Genomic DNA, 15,527 nt, shown 5'->3' on the forward strand with positions numbered 1-15,527 from the left:
GTGTTTGTGTTTGTAACCATCCATCTGGCCGCCTCTCGCGGAACAAACCCTATCATGTCTTTGATGCATGAAATAATTCCCAGTCCTCCTTGGCATTTGTCTGTCTGTCTGTCTGTCTGTATGTCTGTATGTTCGGTGTTGTTCCTGCTCTGGTCAAGACCCGTCTCCTGGTTCCCACCAGCTCCACACTTACAGTCACCGACTGTGCCGGTAGCATGTGGTGACGTTAATACAGCTCCTCCCGTTTGTTGTTGACTCGCCTCCCTCCCTCCCTCCCTCCCTCCCTCCCTCCCCTCCTCCTCCTCCTCCTCCTCTTCTTCTTTTGCAGCCCTGAGGCTGAGCCAGTGCTATAATTATTTGATCATGTGGTATTATTATCTGTAATAAATGCAGAGCCGTCTTACAGTAATCAAGCTGATTAAAAATTCTTGCGCGCCTGCCGGAAATTGTCCTCTCTCTCTCTCTCTCTCTCTCTCTCTCTCTCCCTCCCACCCCCTCCCTTGTTTTTATTATTATTATTTTCTTCAACAAATTACTCTTGACAGTTACAAGGAGTGATGCAATCGGAGAGCAGTCCGATGGGCGGCTGGAGTGCCGGCGCCTGAGAGCGGGATGTTTTGGAAGGGTTATTTTCTCACCACTGGAGAGGAGAAAGCGAAAAGGGGGAGAGGAGAGGAGAGGAGAGGAGTGATGAGTCTCAAAGCAACTAATAATTTAATGTGAAGCCGCTTGGCTCCGTCCTGACGGAGGAGGAGAGAGAGAGAGAGAGAGAGAGAGGGAGAGGGAGAGAGAGAGAGAGAGAGAGAGAAGCCCAGGCAGAGACAGCCGCCAGCCACAGCCACAGCCACAGCCACCAAACCCCCCCACAGCCCCAACTGGACTTTTCAACAGCAGCAGCAGCAGCAACAACAAAAAGTCACTGACTTTTTGGGCTGGAAACAACATACATCGTGTCCGCGTCCCAAGTTGCCCTCTTTTAAAAAAAAAAAAAAAAACAAACCTTAATACTTGCTGTCTCCCCCACCCCCTCCCCCCTAGTCAGAACCTTCCCCCCTTCCTTCAATACCCAAAGAGCGAAGAAGATATTTTTAACACAAAAAAAAAATCTCATTCAAAGACAGAGGGAGAAAGAGGAGAGAGAAAAAAATAATAATTTGGGAGCTAAATACTGTCCAGAAACCAACCCGTCCGGCTGTTAGTTTTCATGAAGAGTCCGAAGCGAAGAGTTGCTATTTTTCTTAAGCCTTGGAAGTTTGGCTTTTAGGTCTGCACATAAAAGTGGGTGAGTTGCTTGCGATCGAAATTCTATTTCTTGTAGGGTTTGTTTTTGAGATGCCACCCGATACCGTTCAGCGTTTTTTTTTTGTGTGTGTACCCAGACAGCTTTGGTTAGTTTGTTTCTTTGTCTTTTTTTTCTAAATAAATGTAAACGTGAAATCCTGGAGTGGAATTTGCAAAATACGCGGAATTGGTAGCGCAGAAAAAAAAAGTTGTAAAGTAGGCTGGGGGCGAGACCGTGCTGTGTTTGCCCGGAGTAGCACTGGGCTGCAGGTTAGCAGTAATGTGCTGGGATGAGGATGTCTGCTTCAGCAATGATTCTATGTCACAGTGGGTAATTAAACGTGGAATTTGCTGTAGTTCATAGAAAAATAGAGTAGTAGAAAATCTTGATGTTGTGTTATGTTGCAATAGGTATTTTTATCTTTCAGTTATAATTATAATTGCCCTATACCAAGCCAAAATTGGAACACTTTCAGATGTGACCATTCATTTTGTGATGTACACTGGCCTGAAGTCTGTGCACAGGCACCAACACTTGGGAAGTGAATTCTGGTTTTACAGAATGTTCTGTAATTTGAGGATGCATTTACCTTAAAATTATTAAAAATTCTCACTTTAGCAGCTTCAATACCAGATGATGTAGTCGATCATGCATTTTGACGTCCACGAAGCCGTTCCTGAAGGACTAGCATTTTCTTTTGTCTTTCTGAAAAGCTACATGGAAATTATTGTGCTGTAAAGTTTCAGAGATCGTAATTCTTGAATTCCAAGAGCTGGTGTTAGAAAATCTGGACATTCCACATTAATTCCTCTATATTTGTTGTCGAGTCTGACCTCAGTAATATCTTGAAGTGGTTTTCTTTAAACTTGGTAGGTTATCTCTGAGAGTTGATGGTGAGCATGGAAAACCCCAGTGAAACAGTGCAAGTGATGGAGAATTCAGAAAAAATCAACAATCTCATTGATCCTAAAGGTTCCCCGGCTAAGATCCCCCGCTTGGAGCAGAATGGAAGTCTCTCCACCCGCAGCAGACTGGGTAGCATGGGTGCCAAAGTGACTGGAGGCTCACTCAAACACACGGGGCAGCTGGTGAAAATCGGTAATAAAAAAGGTACCAGTGTGTGCAACCTGCTTTCACTAGTATAGAAGTAAATATAGAAATATAGGTGGTAAAGATTCCCATGATAAAGCAAAGTTGACCGCACAGCAAATTTCCTTTAGAGCGCAGTATAAACGTATGCAGTCCTTTCAGATGCCAAGATATTTTTGAAAATAAAATAGTTTGAAGGCAGGAGAATTTTTTTGTTCAAGTTGCCATAACATTTATAGTACAATCATTTAGTTTTCTTCTATTTGCAGACAACAAGGAATGTATTATTTATGAAATGAATGGACACAGCAGTCTGTATTGTTAGATCTTTATCTATTAGAACTGGAAAAGGGCACTTCAGCAAATTCCTTGGCCTCTGCTTATGATTACCCTATTTATTGATTGTTAGCCAAGTGCATATATGTATAAAGGAAGCTAGGTTAAAAGCACAAAAAATATAATTTATTACAGTTTTCAAACAGAGTGTATTAACATTTGCCATCAAGAACTGGACTAGAATCAAACAGTCTTATGATCCCTGCAAAGTGAAAAGCGCCATAAATTCCTGAATAGAAGATTTCACCTGTCTCTGGGTTTATGTGATATTTGCAAACTGTAAGGCCAGTACAGTTTGGGACAAGGAATCTATGCACTTGATCACTTCTTACAACAGACGTGTTGTTTACATAGACTTATAAAGCTAATGTGAAAGTTTCATGCTGCCTCTCCCATATACATCATTGAGTATTTATAGAACTGATCAGTGACCATCACTTACTGCTTTAATACTAGAAGGTTATGAAGTTGCTGGCCCTGGAAATTCAGCCAAGTGTTAATAATACAGAGCAGCCAGTGAAGTAAAAGATCCTTTTTAAAGTAGGAAGACGATGACAGTTGGAGAAAAATCGTCGTGAATGTCATATATTGTCAATGTCCTAAACAGTTCAAGCAGATTTTAGATTTTCCAGACATTTAACATTCTGAAATATAAAATGGACTAACTTCCATGTCTTTTTCAAATGCAATAATGATTAATAAAATGACATTTTACAGGACATAATTTTATGTAATGCATGATCTGGAACAGATCTAAATTAGTTCCCCGATTTAAAAATAGTAAGTTACCACCTATTCTGCATACTTTGAGGCAACTAAATCTATAAATCAAAAAGACATAAATATTATTTTGAAAAATGCAGCTTTTGTTTACTTGAGCTATGCAGTTTTATCAGATGCATATACGTGTAATTACGTGCATCAAAAAGCAAAGAACTGGTAGAAATGACAAAAATCAGAAAAAAGGATAAATACTCAGTAGGTGAGCCCGCATTTGAGGAAGCTGCCAATACGACTTCTTTTTCCATGGATGCTGTCTAACCTTCAGAGTATTTCCATCAACTTCTGCTTTGATTCCTATACATGTTGAGCTTAATATAATATATTTAAAAGGCAGATTTTTAATAAGTAATGTACAACTAATACTTATAACTAATACTTAATCATGTTTAAATTATAATTGCACCTCCTATGTTATATTAAAATATATAAGCCATGTCTTCATTGTTTGTAGGAAATATGCTCCCTGTTTTCTGTGTGGTGGAACATTTTGAAAGTCCCATTGAGTATGAAAGTAAAGAAGAGCATGCAGAGTTTGTTCTGGTACGGAAGGACATGCTGTTTAACCAACTAGTGGAGATGGCACTGCTTTCCCTTGGATATTCCCATAGTTCCGCAGCGCAGGCAAAAGGTACATAATTTTACAAATACACCCTGATCTAGACTGTTTCATTTTGCAAAATTATATAGATTTTATTTATGAACACATTTCAAAAATAATGTTAAATATTTAAGTAATTTTATTTTCACGTGTAATTATTAAAAAAACGATCACATCCATGTCAAAAGAGAACAGTATATTATTACTAAATACCGTGGCAAAAATTAATAGTCCAATAATAATGGTATTTCATTGCATAAGCATGAAAATAATGAAAACATCCACATTTTACATGTACACTACATATCTTGGAATCATTATTTTCATTCAAATTAAAAGACATTGTTTCTCTAACAATTTGATACTGCAGTAGAAAATGATGGAGTTCTTTACACAAACATCCAGATTGTAATGGAGTTACTCTAGGTAAAGATTAATGCCCTTTTTGATTTGGTCATGAAGAGGAAACATTAAATGTTTATTATGTTTATTTTGTCAAGATTTTTCATTATGCCATGTCATCCAATAATTTTGTCCACACAAAATATTGCTAAAATGCATAAAGATGCAAGATGATGATTTTGAGTTAGGGGCTGTAGTTTTAAGAAGAATGCCTGTCATCTTTTTTTCTGGGGGAAAAATGATTTGGTATTTAGTTGATCATCCAAACAGGAAAAAAAGATAAAGCATTTTGTACAGTTTCTCAATTGTTTGCATTTAATATGAGAGTTTTGATATTAAAATATAAAATACAATATATTTCAATTTATTTTGCTTTCATCCCTTATTTTAATTTAATTTTCCACGGACTCTTATATGTATTTATTTCTAGTACACCAAAAGAGCTTTCATTAATGACAGTTGTTAAGTATATTTGAGCCAGTTAGTGGAAGAGCAGAGTAATAGCTCATTTATATCAATCATTAAGGCAAATTTGAGCTTTTCTGAATTTTTCTGACATGTAAAAATGATGGATGAAATCTCAAATAATGTTAAACCCGATCAAAATAATTTAAGAAATGTAATTTATTGCCTTTTTAAAAGTATTAGCAAATGCAGGGAAATTGATAGTTGAGGTTTCTCACTCTATCTAATGTTGCCTATCACAGGCCTGATCCAGGTTGGGAAATGGAATCCAGTCCCTCTCACATATGTGACTGATGCACCGGATGCCACAGTAGCAGACATGCTGCAGGATGTGTATCATGTGGTCACACTGAAAATTCAGTTGCACAGGTTAGTGACAACATGCAAGTCCCTTGGCCTTGATGATTGCATGGCATCATTATTATTTCATGTCTGCCTTTAACTTCCACATCTCTAAATGCCTGAATTATTTTACCAAACGCATTGGAGCAAGAAGGTAGAAGTAACAAGAAATAATAGTCGCCACATGCAGCTGATGTATAATTCATGCATCAATACAGCAGATGTGTTGTATAAAGTAATTAACTAATCAGAACAATCAGGAGACTGAGAGCAATCTCTAGATGCATCTGCTTGATGTGCCAAATGAAATCTGTCTATCTTGAAGGAATGTTGCACCAGGAACTGGTTCTGAAATGTCCTATTTTTTCCCCCACCTTTATACAATATATTCTATCATGCAGTTGCCCAAAACTGGAAGACTTGCCATCTGAACAATGGGCACACACAACCGTCAGAAATGCTCTGAAGGAACTACTGAAAGAAATGAACCAGAGCACACTGGCAAAAGAATGCCCCCTCTCCCAGGTATTTATGGGGCTTTATTAAAGTAGTTTAGAAAGAGTAATAATTAATAAAATATGAACTGTAAAAATATTATTTAAATCTGTAGGTCTAACTATTTTCACACCAAGATAAAAAATATATGATTATTTTTAATTTCAAACTCGTACAAGTGGTCAAAGGTTTTGCATTTCTCTGATTCTTGTTTATAATAGTCAGCATTGCACGTTTTTAGAAATTTATCTGTAATATTCATAATTGGGAACTTATATTTTTGTACATTGTAAGGAGTTTCCATATCGTTCACTGCTGACTAATTCCTGGTAGCCAATAGTAATTACATCCTAAATTAGAGGAACATATGTTACAAGTTTGGCATTGAATTACGGTGGGAAGTAACTAAAAATCTGGAAATGTTTTATCTTACTTGAAAATTTTTATACAATGTACATTTAAAAAGAATCAAATGGTGAATATTAGAAAGCGATCCGAACACGGTTCAGTAATCTTGGGGCTCGACGAACAATGATCAGGTTGAATTTTTAACTAGAGTCCGATCAAATCTTTAAATTCGATTATTATCATTTAACTAATTTTTAAATAAAATGAAACTATTTTAAAACTGGTTGATGCAGAAGCCTACCATTGTTCAATGAGTTAATGTTAGATACATTGTTTTTCATTGCAATAGAATGACATGTTCTGCAGAATGATATCACTTGATGTTACAGTAGCAACATTCTTGACAGTGGTGTGCTTCTCTTTCTAAGGAGTGACAGATAAAGTCAAGGTTTTTGTGCAGATTAAATGATTTCAAAAGACTTGAATAGTTTTGGATTCACACCCATGCTCATTATATAAAGCTTAGAATCTTTTTCAGACTAGTCATTATGCTAGAGAAACATCTGCCACTGAAAGAAGAGTTTAGCACTTTTGTTTTATAACTTAGCGTTTTAGTTATGTACAAAATGTACTACTACCCGTTCCATAATAGAGAATCTGCAAATCGATCATTAAGACAAAAGATGGAATTTCAATTTTTAAGTAAAATAAACCATGCACAAAAATATCCATAACATAGATGATGTAATATGATACACCTGAAGGAAAAATGCAGGCAAACACAAAATATATCAATTTGATAAAGAAGTAATGTATGTCCAATCCGCAAAATTTCCTCCTCTGAAAACATGGCAATTTTTCGCAATTCAGCTGAGTACGCTGATAAAGCCTATGCCGATGTCCCCCTATCCTCTTGCCTTTAGTTTGGCAATATAGATTTTAAATTGTAATTTAAAATTGCAAATTCTGTAAGGGTATCATATGGACTAGCTATGATTTCAATATAAAAGCGCTTTTTAAAAGTTTCAAGTTTTAAATTGGAATATCTAGCTAATAGTTGTAGCTACAATGCGAACAAAAATGAAGAGAACTTCCCTTTATCATTTTAATTAACAAAACAATTATGCTTCAGCAGCTTTTATCTTTGTAGATGGGAGTGTTTGTAGCACAAGTTCCTGAAGTGCAGATCTCATATTTGCAGTGTCAGGCCTAAAGTATAAGTACCTCAGTAACCAAATCTAGAGTATAAGCACCTCGGTCACTGATTCTTAAGTACAGGTACCTCAGTCACTGAGCCCAATGATTAGGAAACTCAGTCACTAAGCCTAAAATCTAGCAACCTCAGTCACTGAGCCTGAAGTTTAGGAACCTCAGTCACTGAGCTGAGTGCAGGTATTGCCATCAATTCATAGGATTTCTGTTTCAGGAACATCTCAGCAATCGCAATACAAATTAAGATGTAGCTCACTTCTAGATCATAAGTTCTGAATTTGAGCTCTGTGTAAGTCTTGAACATATAAGTGGGCTGACACTCCAGTCTAGTATTGAAGTGCATTATTGTAGCTGTTTTCCTTTAACCTAAAGTTTACATCAAAATTCCATCCACCAGTTTAGGAGAGTGTCCATGATCACGCAGTAAAGCTTAGCATGGCTATATAACCACATAATTACATCACATACACCCAGAAAAATAAATGTGTGAAGCACTTTGACAGTTTTAGTACGTGATAAAACTGTATGTGTATACTTGTTTCTATTTACTCATCTTACTACTGTCTTCTCATCAATTTCTTCTCAAATTCCTTACATCTGGTTGGCCTGTACTGCATTCCTCTTTCTAAATTCTTATATATTTGTGAATATGTAGATTCACGGATATGGTGGTGGTGTAGCAGGTGTGTTATCCGGTAGTGGTCCGGAAACCTGAGTTCAACGTGAATTGGCAGCTTTGGAATTCAACTTCAAATCAATAATCTGGAATAAAAGCAGGACATTAGTCATCGTTGTGCTGACCACAAAACAACTGAATTGCCTTAACCTTTACTCACTTTATTCACTACAATTCTTCAGAAAAGGACATCTGCCCTTTTACCTAGTCTGACATATATGTAGCTCCAGACCCTTTGGTTGTCTCTTAAGTAGCCTAGCAAGCCACTTAATTATAACATAGTCACTCACTGCTTTAAAAATAGAGGAAGAATTAAACTGTACATCAAAATTGGCATCAACACAGGCACCGAATTTGGACATGGCAAAGTCATTCCTAATCTAGTCTTTGCAGATCCTTGCAAAGTCATCTTCACAAACATCTAGAGACTGCTGTCAAAATAGGGAGAACTGTTGCACCAGCTCGTTGGAATAGCCAGATGTATTTGTCTTTGCAGACAATGTGCCTCACTCCTTCATCACAATCCCTGGGCATGTCTTCTTTCATAAGCAGGATGGATCCATCAGAGGTGACCACACAGTTTTATAGAGGCAGGAGGGAAAACTCCCCAGAATCTCCAACATACCACACAAAATCACACTGCATGAGGTCAACCTGAGGGAAAGAAATCTGATACCACTTTGCAACCTTCTCTGAACTGATAAAACTCTGCTCCTCCATGTTGGAAGAAGCACTGAAAGTAGCAAGGGCTCTGATTGGGTGGGGACTTCAATGTTGCTTGGTATTGCCACCACTGGCCATGACAGTTGAATGCTGAAGGACACTGAAGATCTTTGTCTGTAGCAGATAGTGGGTGTTTCATTCCATCCTCCTGAATCATCTGAAGCAGATGCTTCGGTCACTGGCAGCATTTGTAGATAAAACTACCACACAGTCCTTGTGGAGACAAAGCGTGGTCACACTGAGAACAAATTTGATTGTAATGTGTGGTACTTTACACAGTGTTTTTATGACAGATTCATAGCAGAATTGGCAGCTTAACATTGGCTATCCCTGCGGCACAGTGCGGATCATCAGCCGATATTGAAGTGTATACCACAATCCGTAATCTCATGTCCATGTTTATCCAACACTTTTCCATTACAATCAAGCCAAGGGAACAGCCCAGGGGGACAGAAGGGGATGCTGTGAATAGCACCATCCATACTTAGAATTGAGGTGAAGCCGCATAATGGGACCACTTGTGTGCTAAAGAGCAAGCATAGCATGCAATGGACAGAGTGGAAAGATCTTGCAAATGATGAGTCAGATAAGAGCTCTGCAGCCCTGTTACATTTAGTTATGAATGGTGCGAAGCAGTTGAGCAACTAACAAAATAGACTGCAAGAACAATCCATCTTCAATGGTGGTAGGACCCCACACATGAGTGCTGAAAATTCCTACCATCAAACTCATTTTGTATCCAATTTGTAATCTTTTCCTGGATCACATGCAATCTAACCTTCTCAGAGTAGTCTACCATATGGGACCTTGCTACTGGCAACATGGACATCATCCACCAACGTGCCTTCATCAATCCTCTTGGTTGCCTTTTCAAAAACTAGCAGGTTGTGGGATGCTATTTCTCACACACAAAGCCATGCCAATTATCCCTGATCAACTCCAGTTTATCCAAATGCTTGTAGATCCTGTCTTTCAGAATCCCATTGAGTGACTTGCCCACTACCCATGTTGGGCTCACCATCTTGTAGTTCTCTGGCATGTCCTTTCTGCTCTTCTTAAATAGCAGTACAACATTAGACACCCTCCGGTCTTCTGGAACTTCATCTTTGGCTACAGATGATGCAAATATGCAAATCCTCTGCAGTTTCTTTCCTAGCTTTCCCAAGGACAGAGAGAGAAAGAAAATGGACGCAGAGGGCAGAAAGTCAGAGGAGAAAACAGTTTTATCAGCAGTACTTTGGGATAAAAGATCTAAACAACTTAAGATTCTACATTTTTAACATCTTAGGACTTAATCATACAAAATGACCAGGAAACGTGGTGAATCTTGTGTCCTACCTCAGTGTAATCTACCATTCCTACACTCATAGTAAGATTTTACTGAACTCTATGCAAAAAGGGAATTTCACCATACCTAGGTACATGATAATAAAATGCCTTTGAACCATTGAAAAGGTTGAAGTATTCAGAAAACATTCAAGTGGAAGTGCTGAGCACATGATCCATCTTGGCTTCCTTTTGAGATCCTCACTGTGACAAAAACAGACTTCAGCCAATCTTCAGCCAATTGGATTACCTCCATGCGATATCAAGAAAACATCTGTTAGCTTTGAATACAACAAGGTTTAGAAGCCAGACAATGTCTAAGCTGCAGTACTGAATGAGGAAAATTGTCGAGGCATTTACTATTTGCAAAATCAGGACAAATCCAAACCAGCTAATTATTCCCCGGAGAATCTATTCTCAATAATTAGCAAAGTGATAGACAGTGTCATTAACATTGGTACCAAGCACATTTACTCAACAATAATCTACACATTAATACTCTTCAATGCTCTCAGATGTTTCTTGAATTTTCCCAGGATCAATTGGCTCCAGACTTCATCTCAGCCTTTTTCAAACATGCACTGAGCTGTAGAGGTTAGGTGAGTGACTGCTAGTACTTCAGCATCAGGAATACTGGTAAAACTGAAGCTGGGACGACAAGGGGTAAACAGCCAGATCTCCCACAACAGAAGATCATTGTGATTGTTGGTGGTCAATCATCCCAGCCCCCCTCTCTGGGATATCGCTGCAGAAGTTCCTTAAGGAACTTTGGCGGCTGCAACAATCTTTAGTTCCTTCATTCACCAGTCAAAGGTGTACATAGGTACTGATCATTATACTATGTTCATTTCCATCGCTGCTGCTCAGTCAATTATTCGGTCCACAGTCATGCTTGTATACCGTAAGGTCTAGCCAGTGTGTAGGAAGGAATTGCAGATGCTGGTTTAAACCAACAATGGACACAAAATGCTGGAGTAACTCAGCGGGACAAGTAGCATCTCTGGAGAGGGGATGGGGTGACGTTTCGGGTCGAGACCCTTCTTCAGACTGATCAGTCTCGACCCGCAACGTCACCCATTCCTTCTCTCCAGAGATGCTACTGGTCCCGCTAAGGTCTTGCCATTAGTCAGACATTTTCAGATAAATGGCGAGTAATATTCATCAAGAGTCAAGAGTGTATAATTGCCATTTGCACTGGGACCAGAACAATGAAATTCTTACGTGCTGCAACCTTCATCATTGCAACAACATATCAAAAAATGTATTGTATTATTGCTTATTATATATTTATCAGACATACTAAAGAATCAGATTGTAAGAGTGCAAGCTAAGTATGCAGTGCAACCGTATACAAAGTTCATGGTAATTTGGTGCTGTGGTTGGTTAGGACTGTGCAGCATAGTTCAAGAGTCTGATGCTTGATGGGGAGCAACTGGGGGGGGGGGGTGGGAAGTGGGGGGGGGGAGGAGAAGTTGGAGGGATGGGGGGGTGAGGGGAGTGGAGGGTGGGGGGAGGATAGTGGGGGGAGGGTAGTGGGAGGGTAGGGATGGGGAGGGGGGGTGGGGGGGACATGGACTGTTGTGATTTGCTGTTGAAGACCACTGGAGCAAGTATGTCTTCAATGAAATTAGGTATGTGCAGTTTTAAATGAAACTCTCTTCATAACTTAGTCATACATTTTATGACCGTTGTTCTTTTATTCAATACCAAGAGAATTGGGATGTGTAAGGAAAAAGCAAAATAGAAAAAACAAAACAAAACAATTTTTTCTTTGTGTTGTAAAAAGTATTTCTGTTCAATAACCTTTCTATAAATAACAGTATATACTCGTGATAGGCCTGACATCATACATGTAGTCCAAGAACTACAGACTGTTGGAAATAATAGTCGTTTTTCACACATGAATGTAGTGCAACGCGTACGCGCATTTGGCGTGCATCCTTTTTTTGCTGAAAAGTTGCATTACGCGCCATATTATGAATTTTGATGTAAAATTCTGAATTTTGGACCTCAAAATTATGAATTTGTAAAATCAAATGTTGGGAGGTCTAGGCGAGACAATGTCCATCACTTTCTGCACGCCACAAAATTGCAGGCATTGACCATCTCCATCAAGGGAGTCTAATCACTTATCTGTTACATTTTGAAATAAAAGCAGAAAATTCAAGAAATTCTGAGCAAGTCAGGCAGGATTTGTGGAAGAGAATCAGAGGTACCCTTGCAGCCAATAATCTTTCATTAAAACAAGGTAACATTAGAAATCAAAACAAGTTTGATCTGCAGAAGGAGAGGGTGGGGTAAGATGGAGGCTAAGATGCACTGGACAACAGAAGAGGTGATGATGCTATCTAAGAAAGGTTGGTGAATACTTGTTCGTGGCAGTTTGGAAAAGATGTAAGTAGAAGATGAATGAAATCAAACGAGGCAGGGGAAAAATAGTGAGATACAGAACATGCAGTTCCTAGAATACTGAAATTTAAAAAAATATTGGAAATGCTGAGTTAATGTTTCTGGTGGTGGCAATTTTGACACCACATTGTCAAGGCTAGTTAACTGTGTTGTTGAATTCGCTGTTGAGTCCTGAAGGCTGGAATATGTCTGAATGGAAGAAACAATGCTGTTTCTTGGGTTTACATTAGACTTCATTCGAACGTTAAAAGAGGCCAAGAACAGAGGTCGGAGTCTGATAAAGAATTAAGGTGACAGGCAGCTATGTTTGGTTTCTCTAATACAGAGGAGACCGCATTTTTTTATAAGCATTGTCTGTGGTTTAAGTGCTACTAGACCAAGTGGACCCGTTGGGCCCATTCCTCGTAGAGGGTGGACAGGGAAGGGGAGAGGGTGTGATTGAGGGAGCCCTGGACCCAAAGCCTCTCCTGTATTGTTGCACCCTCAACCCCCCCCACTCAATCCCCCTTATCCCCCCCTCCTCCCCCAACTGACCCACTCCATCCCCCCCTACCCACCCCCACTTGCCCCTCCCCAGCCCCACCCCCACTTTCCCCTCCTCTACCCCCATTCCCCCCAGCCCTGCCTCCACCCCCATATCCCCCTCCCCACCCCTATTCCCCCCTCCGCCCCCACTCACCCTCCCCTCCCCTAACCCCATTCTCCCTGCCTGCACCCCACTCTCCCCACACCCCGATCTTCCCTCCTCCACACCCCCACTCTCCCCACCCCCATTCTTCCCTTTTCCCCACCCCCACCCTGCCCTCCTCCCGACCCCCACTCTCTTTGCCTGCACCCCTCTCTCCCCATCACCCCCACTCTTCCTTTTTCCCCGATCCCCACCCTGCCCTCCTCCCCACCCCCACTCTCTTTGCCCGCACCCCTCTCTCCCCATCACCCCCAATCTTCCCTTCTCCCCACCCCCACTCTTCCTTTCTCCCCATCCCCATCCTGCCCTCCTCCCCACCCCCACTCTCCCCCACCCCCACTCTCTCCTCCCCCACCCCCTCCTCCCCCACTCTCTCCTCCCCACCACCTCCTCCCCCACCCCCTCCTCCCCCGCTCTCTCCCCAACCTTCCCCCGCCCCTCACACCCACTGCCCCCTTCCCCACACCTCTCCCCCACTCCCACTCTCCCCAACCCCCTTCCCCCCCACCTTTGCCCAACCCCTCCCCCTCCTCCCCCACTCTTTCCTTCTCCCCAACACCACTCCCCTCCTACCCCACTGTCTCCTTCCCCCCACCCCCACCATACCCTCCACCCACTGGAACCCCCCTCCTGCGGCCCCGGCAACCGCTTAAAGCTCCTCCGTGTGAGGGAGAGGAAAGGGGAGAGTGGGAGTGGGGGGGATCATCAGTTAAAGGTCCGGGGGGGGCATTAGTTAAAGGTCCGGTGGGGGGGGGGGGGGGGGGGGGGGAGCGCATCAGTTAAAGGTCCGGGGGGGAGCTGATCTGTTGAAGACATGTGCATTGCATTGTGGCGTCACACATTGAATACCGGCCGGGGGGTGGCGCGAGCTCATCTCACAGGCGCACGTTGTGATATCACACGCTGAAGAGCTTCAGGAAATGGGTTAGAAAGGATTTTTTTTAACTTTAAAATATCTCTAGCTTTAAAAATATAGCTTCAATTTGAATGAGAGTGGTTTTAATATATGGCCAGGATAATGGTGAGTATGGTGGTGCGGAAATTGTGGCGCTATGGTGTACCGTTTTGGCTTTGCGAACGACAAAAGTTATGCTGCACACATACACACATACACACATGCACACATACACACATACACACATGCACACATACATACACACATACACACGGACACAGAGTTTTAGTAATATATAGATTACATAAAAAGAAAATACTCGCATAGATTACATAAAAAGAAAATACTCAGGCAATATCTGTTGAGAGAAAAACAGAGTTGACAGTTCAAGTCGATGATCAGATCTGAAATGTTAATTCTGTGTTTCTTACTACAGATGCTATTTCCAACATTTTCTGTTTTTTCTGGACTTCCAAGATCTGCAGTTTATTGCCTTTTAACTGTACTGACATTCAGCTGCATTACCATTGCTGAAGAACCAGATTGTAACAGATTAAATGGCTGAAGATTGACTGAAGTCTGTAAGAGAGTTAGATTTAGCTCTTGGGGCTAACGGAATCAAGGGATATAGGGAAAAAGCAGGAACGGGGGTACTAATTTTGGATGATCATCCATGATCATATTGAATGGTGGTGCTGGCTCGAAGGGCCGAAAGGCTTACTCCTGCACCTATTTTTTATGAGTCTCCTATCATCAGCATCCAGGGAGTGAGCATTGATCAGAAATTCTGCTGGAAAACCCACATAAATACTCTAGCTATAAGTGCAGCTCATTGAATGACTTAAGCCCTTTCACCTCAAAACTTCCTAGGATCTACAATGTACAAGTTGGGAGCACCATGGAACACTCTCTGATTGCCTGGATGCTTGCAGCTCCAACTATACTGCAGAATCTCATTAACTGTCTGCTTATCCACTGCAATGCTCTTCACCACCAATGGCTACAGTGTGTACCTTCCACAATACGAGCAGCAATTGTCTGAGCAATTCTGAGATCTCCCAAACTCCCTGCCTCTATTATCAAGATGCACAGGAAAGCCACCAACTGAGGTTCTCTCCAAGTCATTTATCATTCTGATATGGAAGTATATCCCTCGCGCTTAATTGTCATTGTGTCTAAATTGTGGAACTCCCACTAACAGCACGTTTGCCAGAAGGACTGCAAGTCATAAAAGATGGCTCAACATAACCTTCTCAAAGATTGCTATTAATGGGCAGTAAATGTCGGTGTTGCCAACAATCCCCACATATCAAAATTTGGATAACATTGTTTTAAATGGACCAGCAAATAAGGTTTTACATTTTATTTGTATTTTAAAGTAGCCATGTAGTGTTTGGAATACAGTTATGAAGGTTGCTTAACTCTGAAAAGTAACTTAAAAAAAATATCTGCAATTCC

General features: G+C 40.8%; 1 protein-coding gene across 7 annotated transcripts in view; it reads left to right on the forward strand.

Moving 5' to 3' along the window:
- Positions 1-415: 415 nt before the first annotated feature.
- LOC144603987 (DNA-binding protein SATB1-like) overlaps positions 416-15,527 on the forward strand; it is a 145,406-nt gene continuing 130,294 nt past the window's right edge. Inside the window, exons 1-5 of one of the 7 annotated variants that reach the window (XM_078417975.1) lie at positions 416-1,282; positions 2,156-2,392; positions 3,942-4,118; positions 5,198-5,324; positions 5,699-5,822. In XM_078417975.1, coding sequence (XP_078274101.1) covers positions 2,173-2,392; positions 3,942-4,118; positions 5,198-5,324; positions 5,699-5,822 — 648 coding nt within the window. In that variant the 5' untranslated portion in view covers positions 416-1,282; positions 2,156-2,172. The remainder of the gene's footprint in view (positions 1,283-2,155; positions 2,393-3,941; positions 4,119-5,197; positions 5,325-5,698; positions 5,823-15,527) is intronic. The other 6 variants (XM_078417956.1, XM_078417947.1, XM_078417937.1 and 3 more) reach the window with 6 other exon arrangements.

The sequence above is a fragment of the Rhinoraja longicauda genome, chromosome 2, assembly GCF_053455715.1.
Source record: "Rhinoraja longicauda isolate Sanriku21f chromosome 2, sRhiLon1.1, whole genome shotgun sequence".
Classification (NCBI taxonomy): domain Eukaryota; kingdom Metazoa; phylum Chordata; class Chondrichthyes; order Rajiformes; family Arhynchobatidae; genus Rhinoraja; species Rhinoraja longicauda.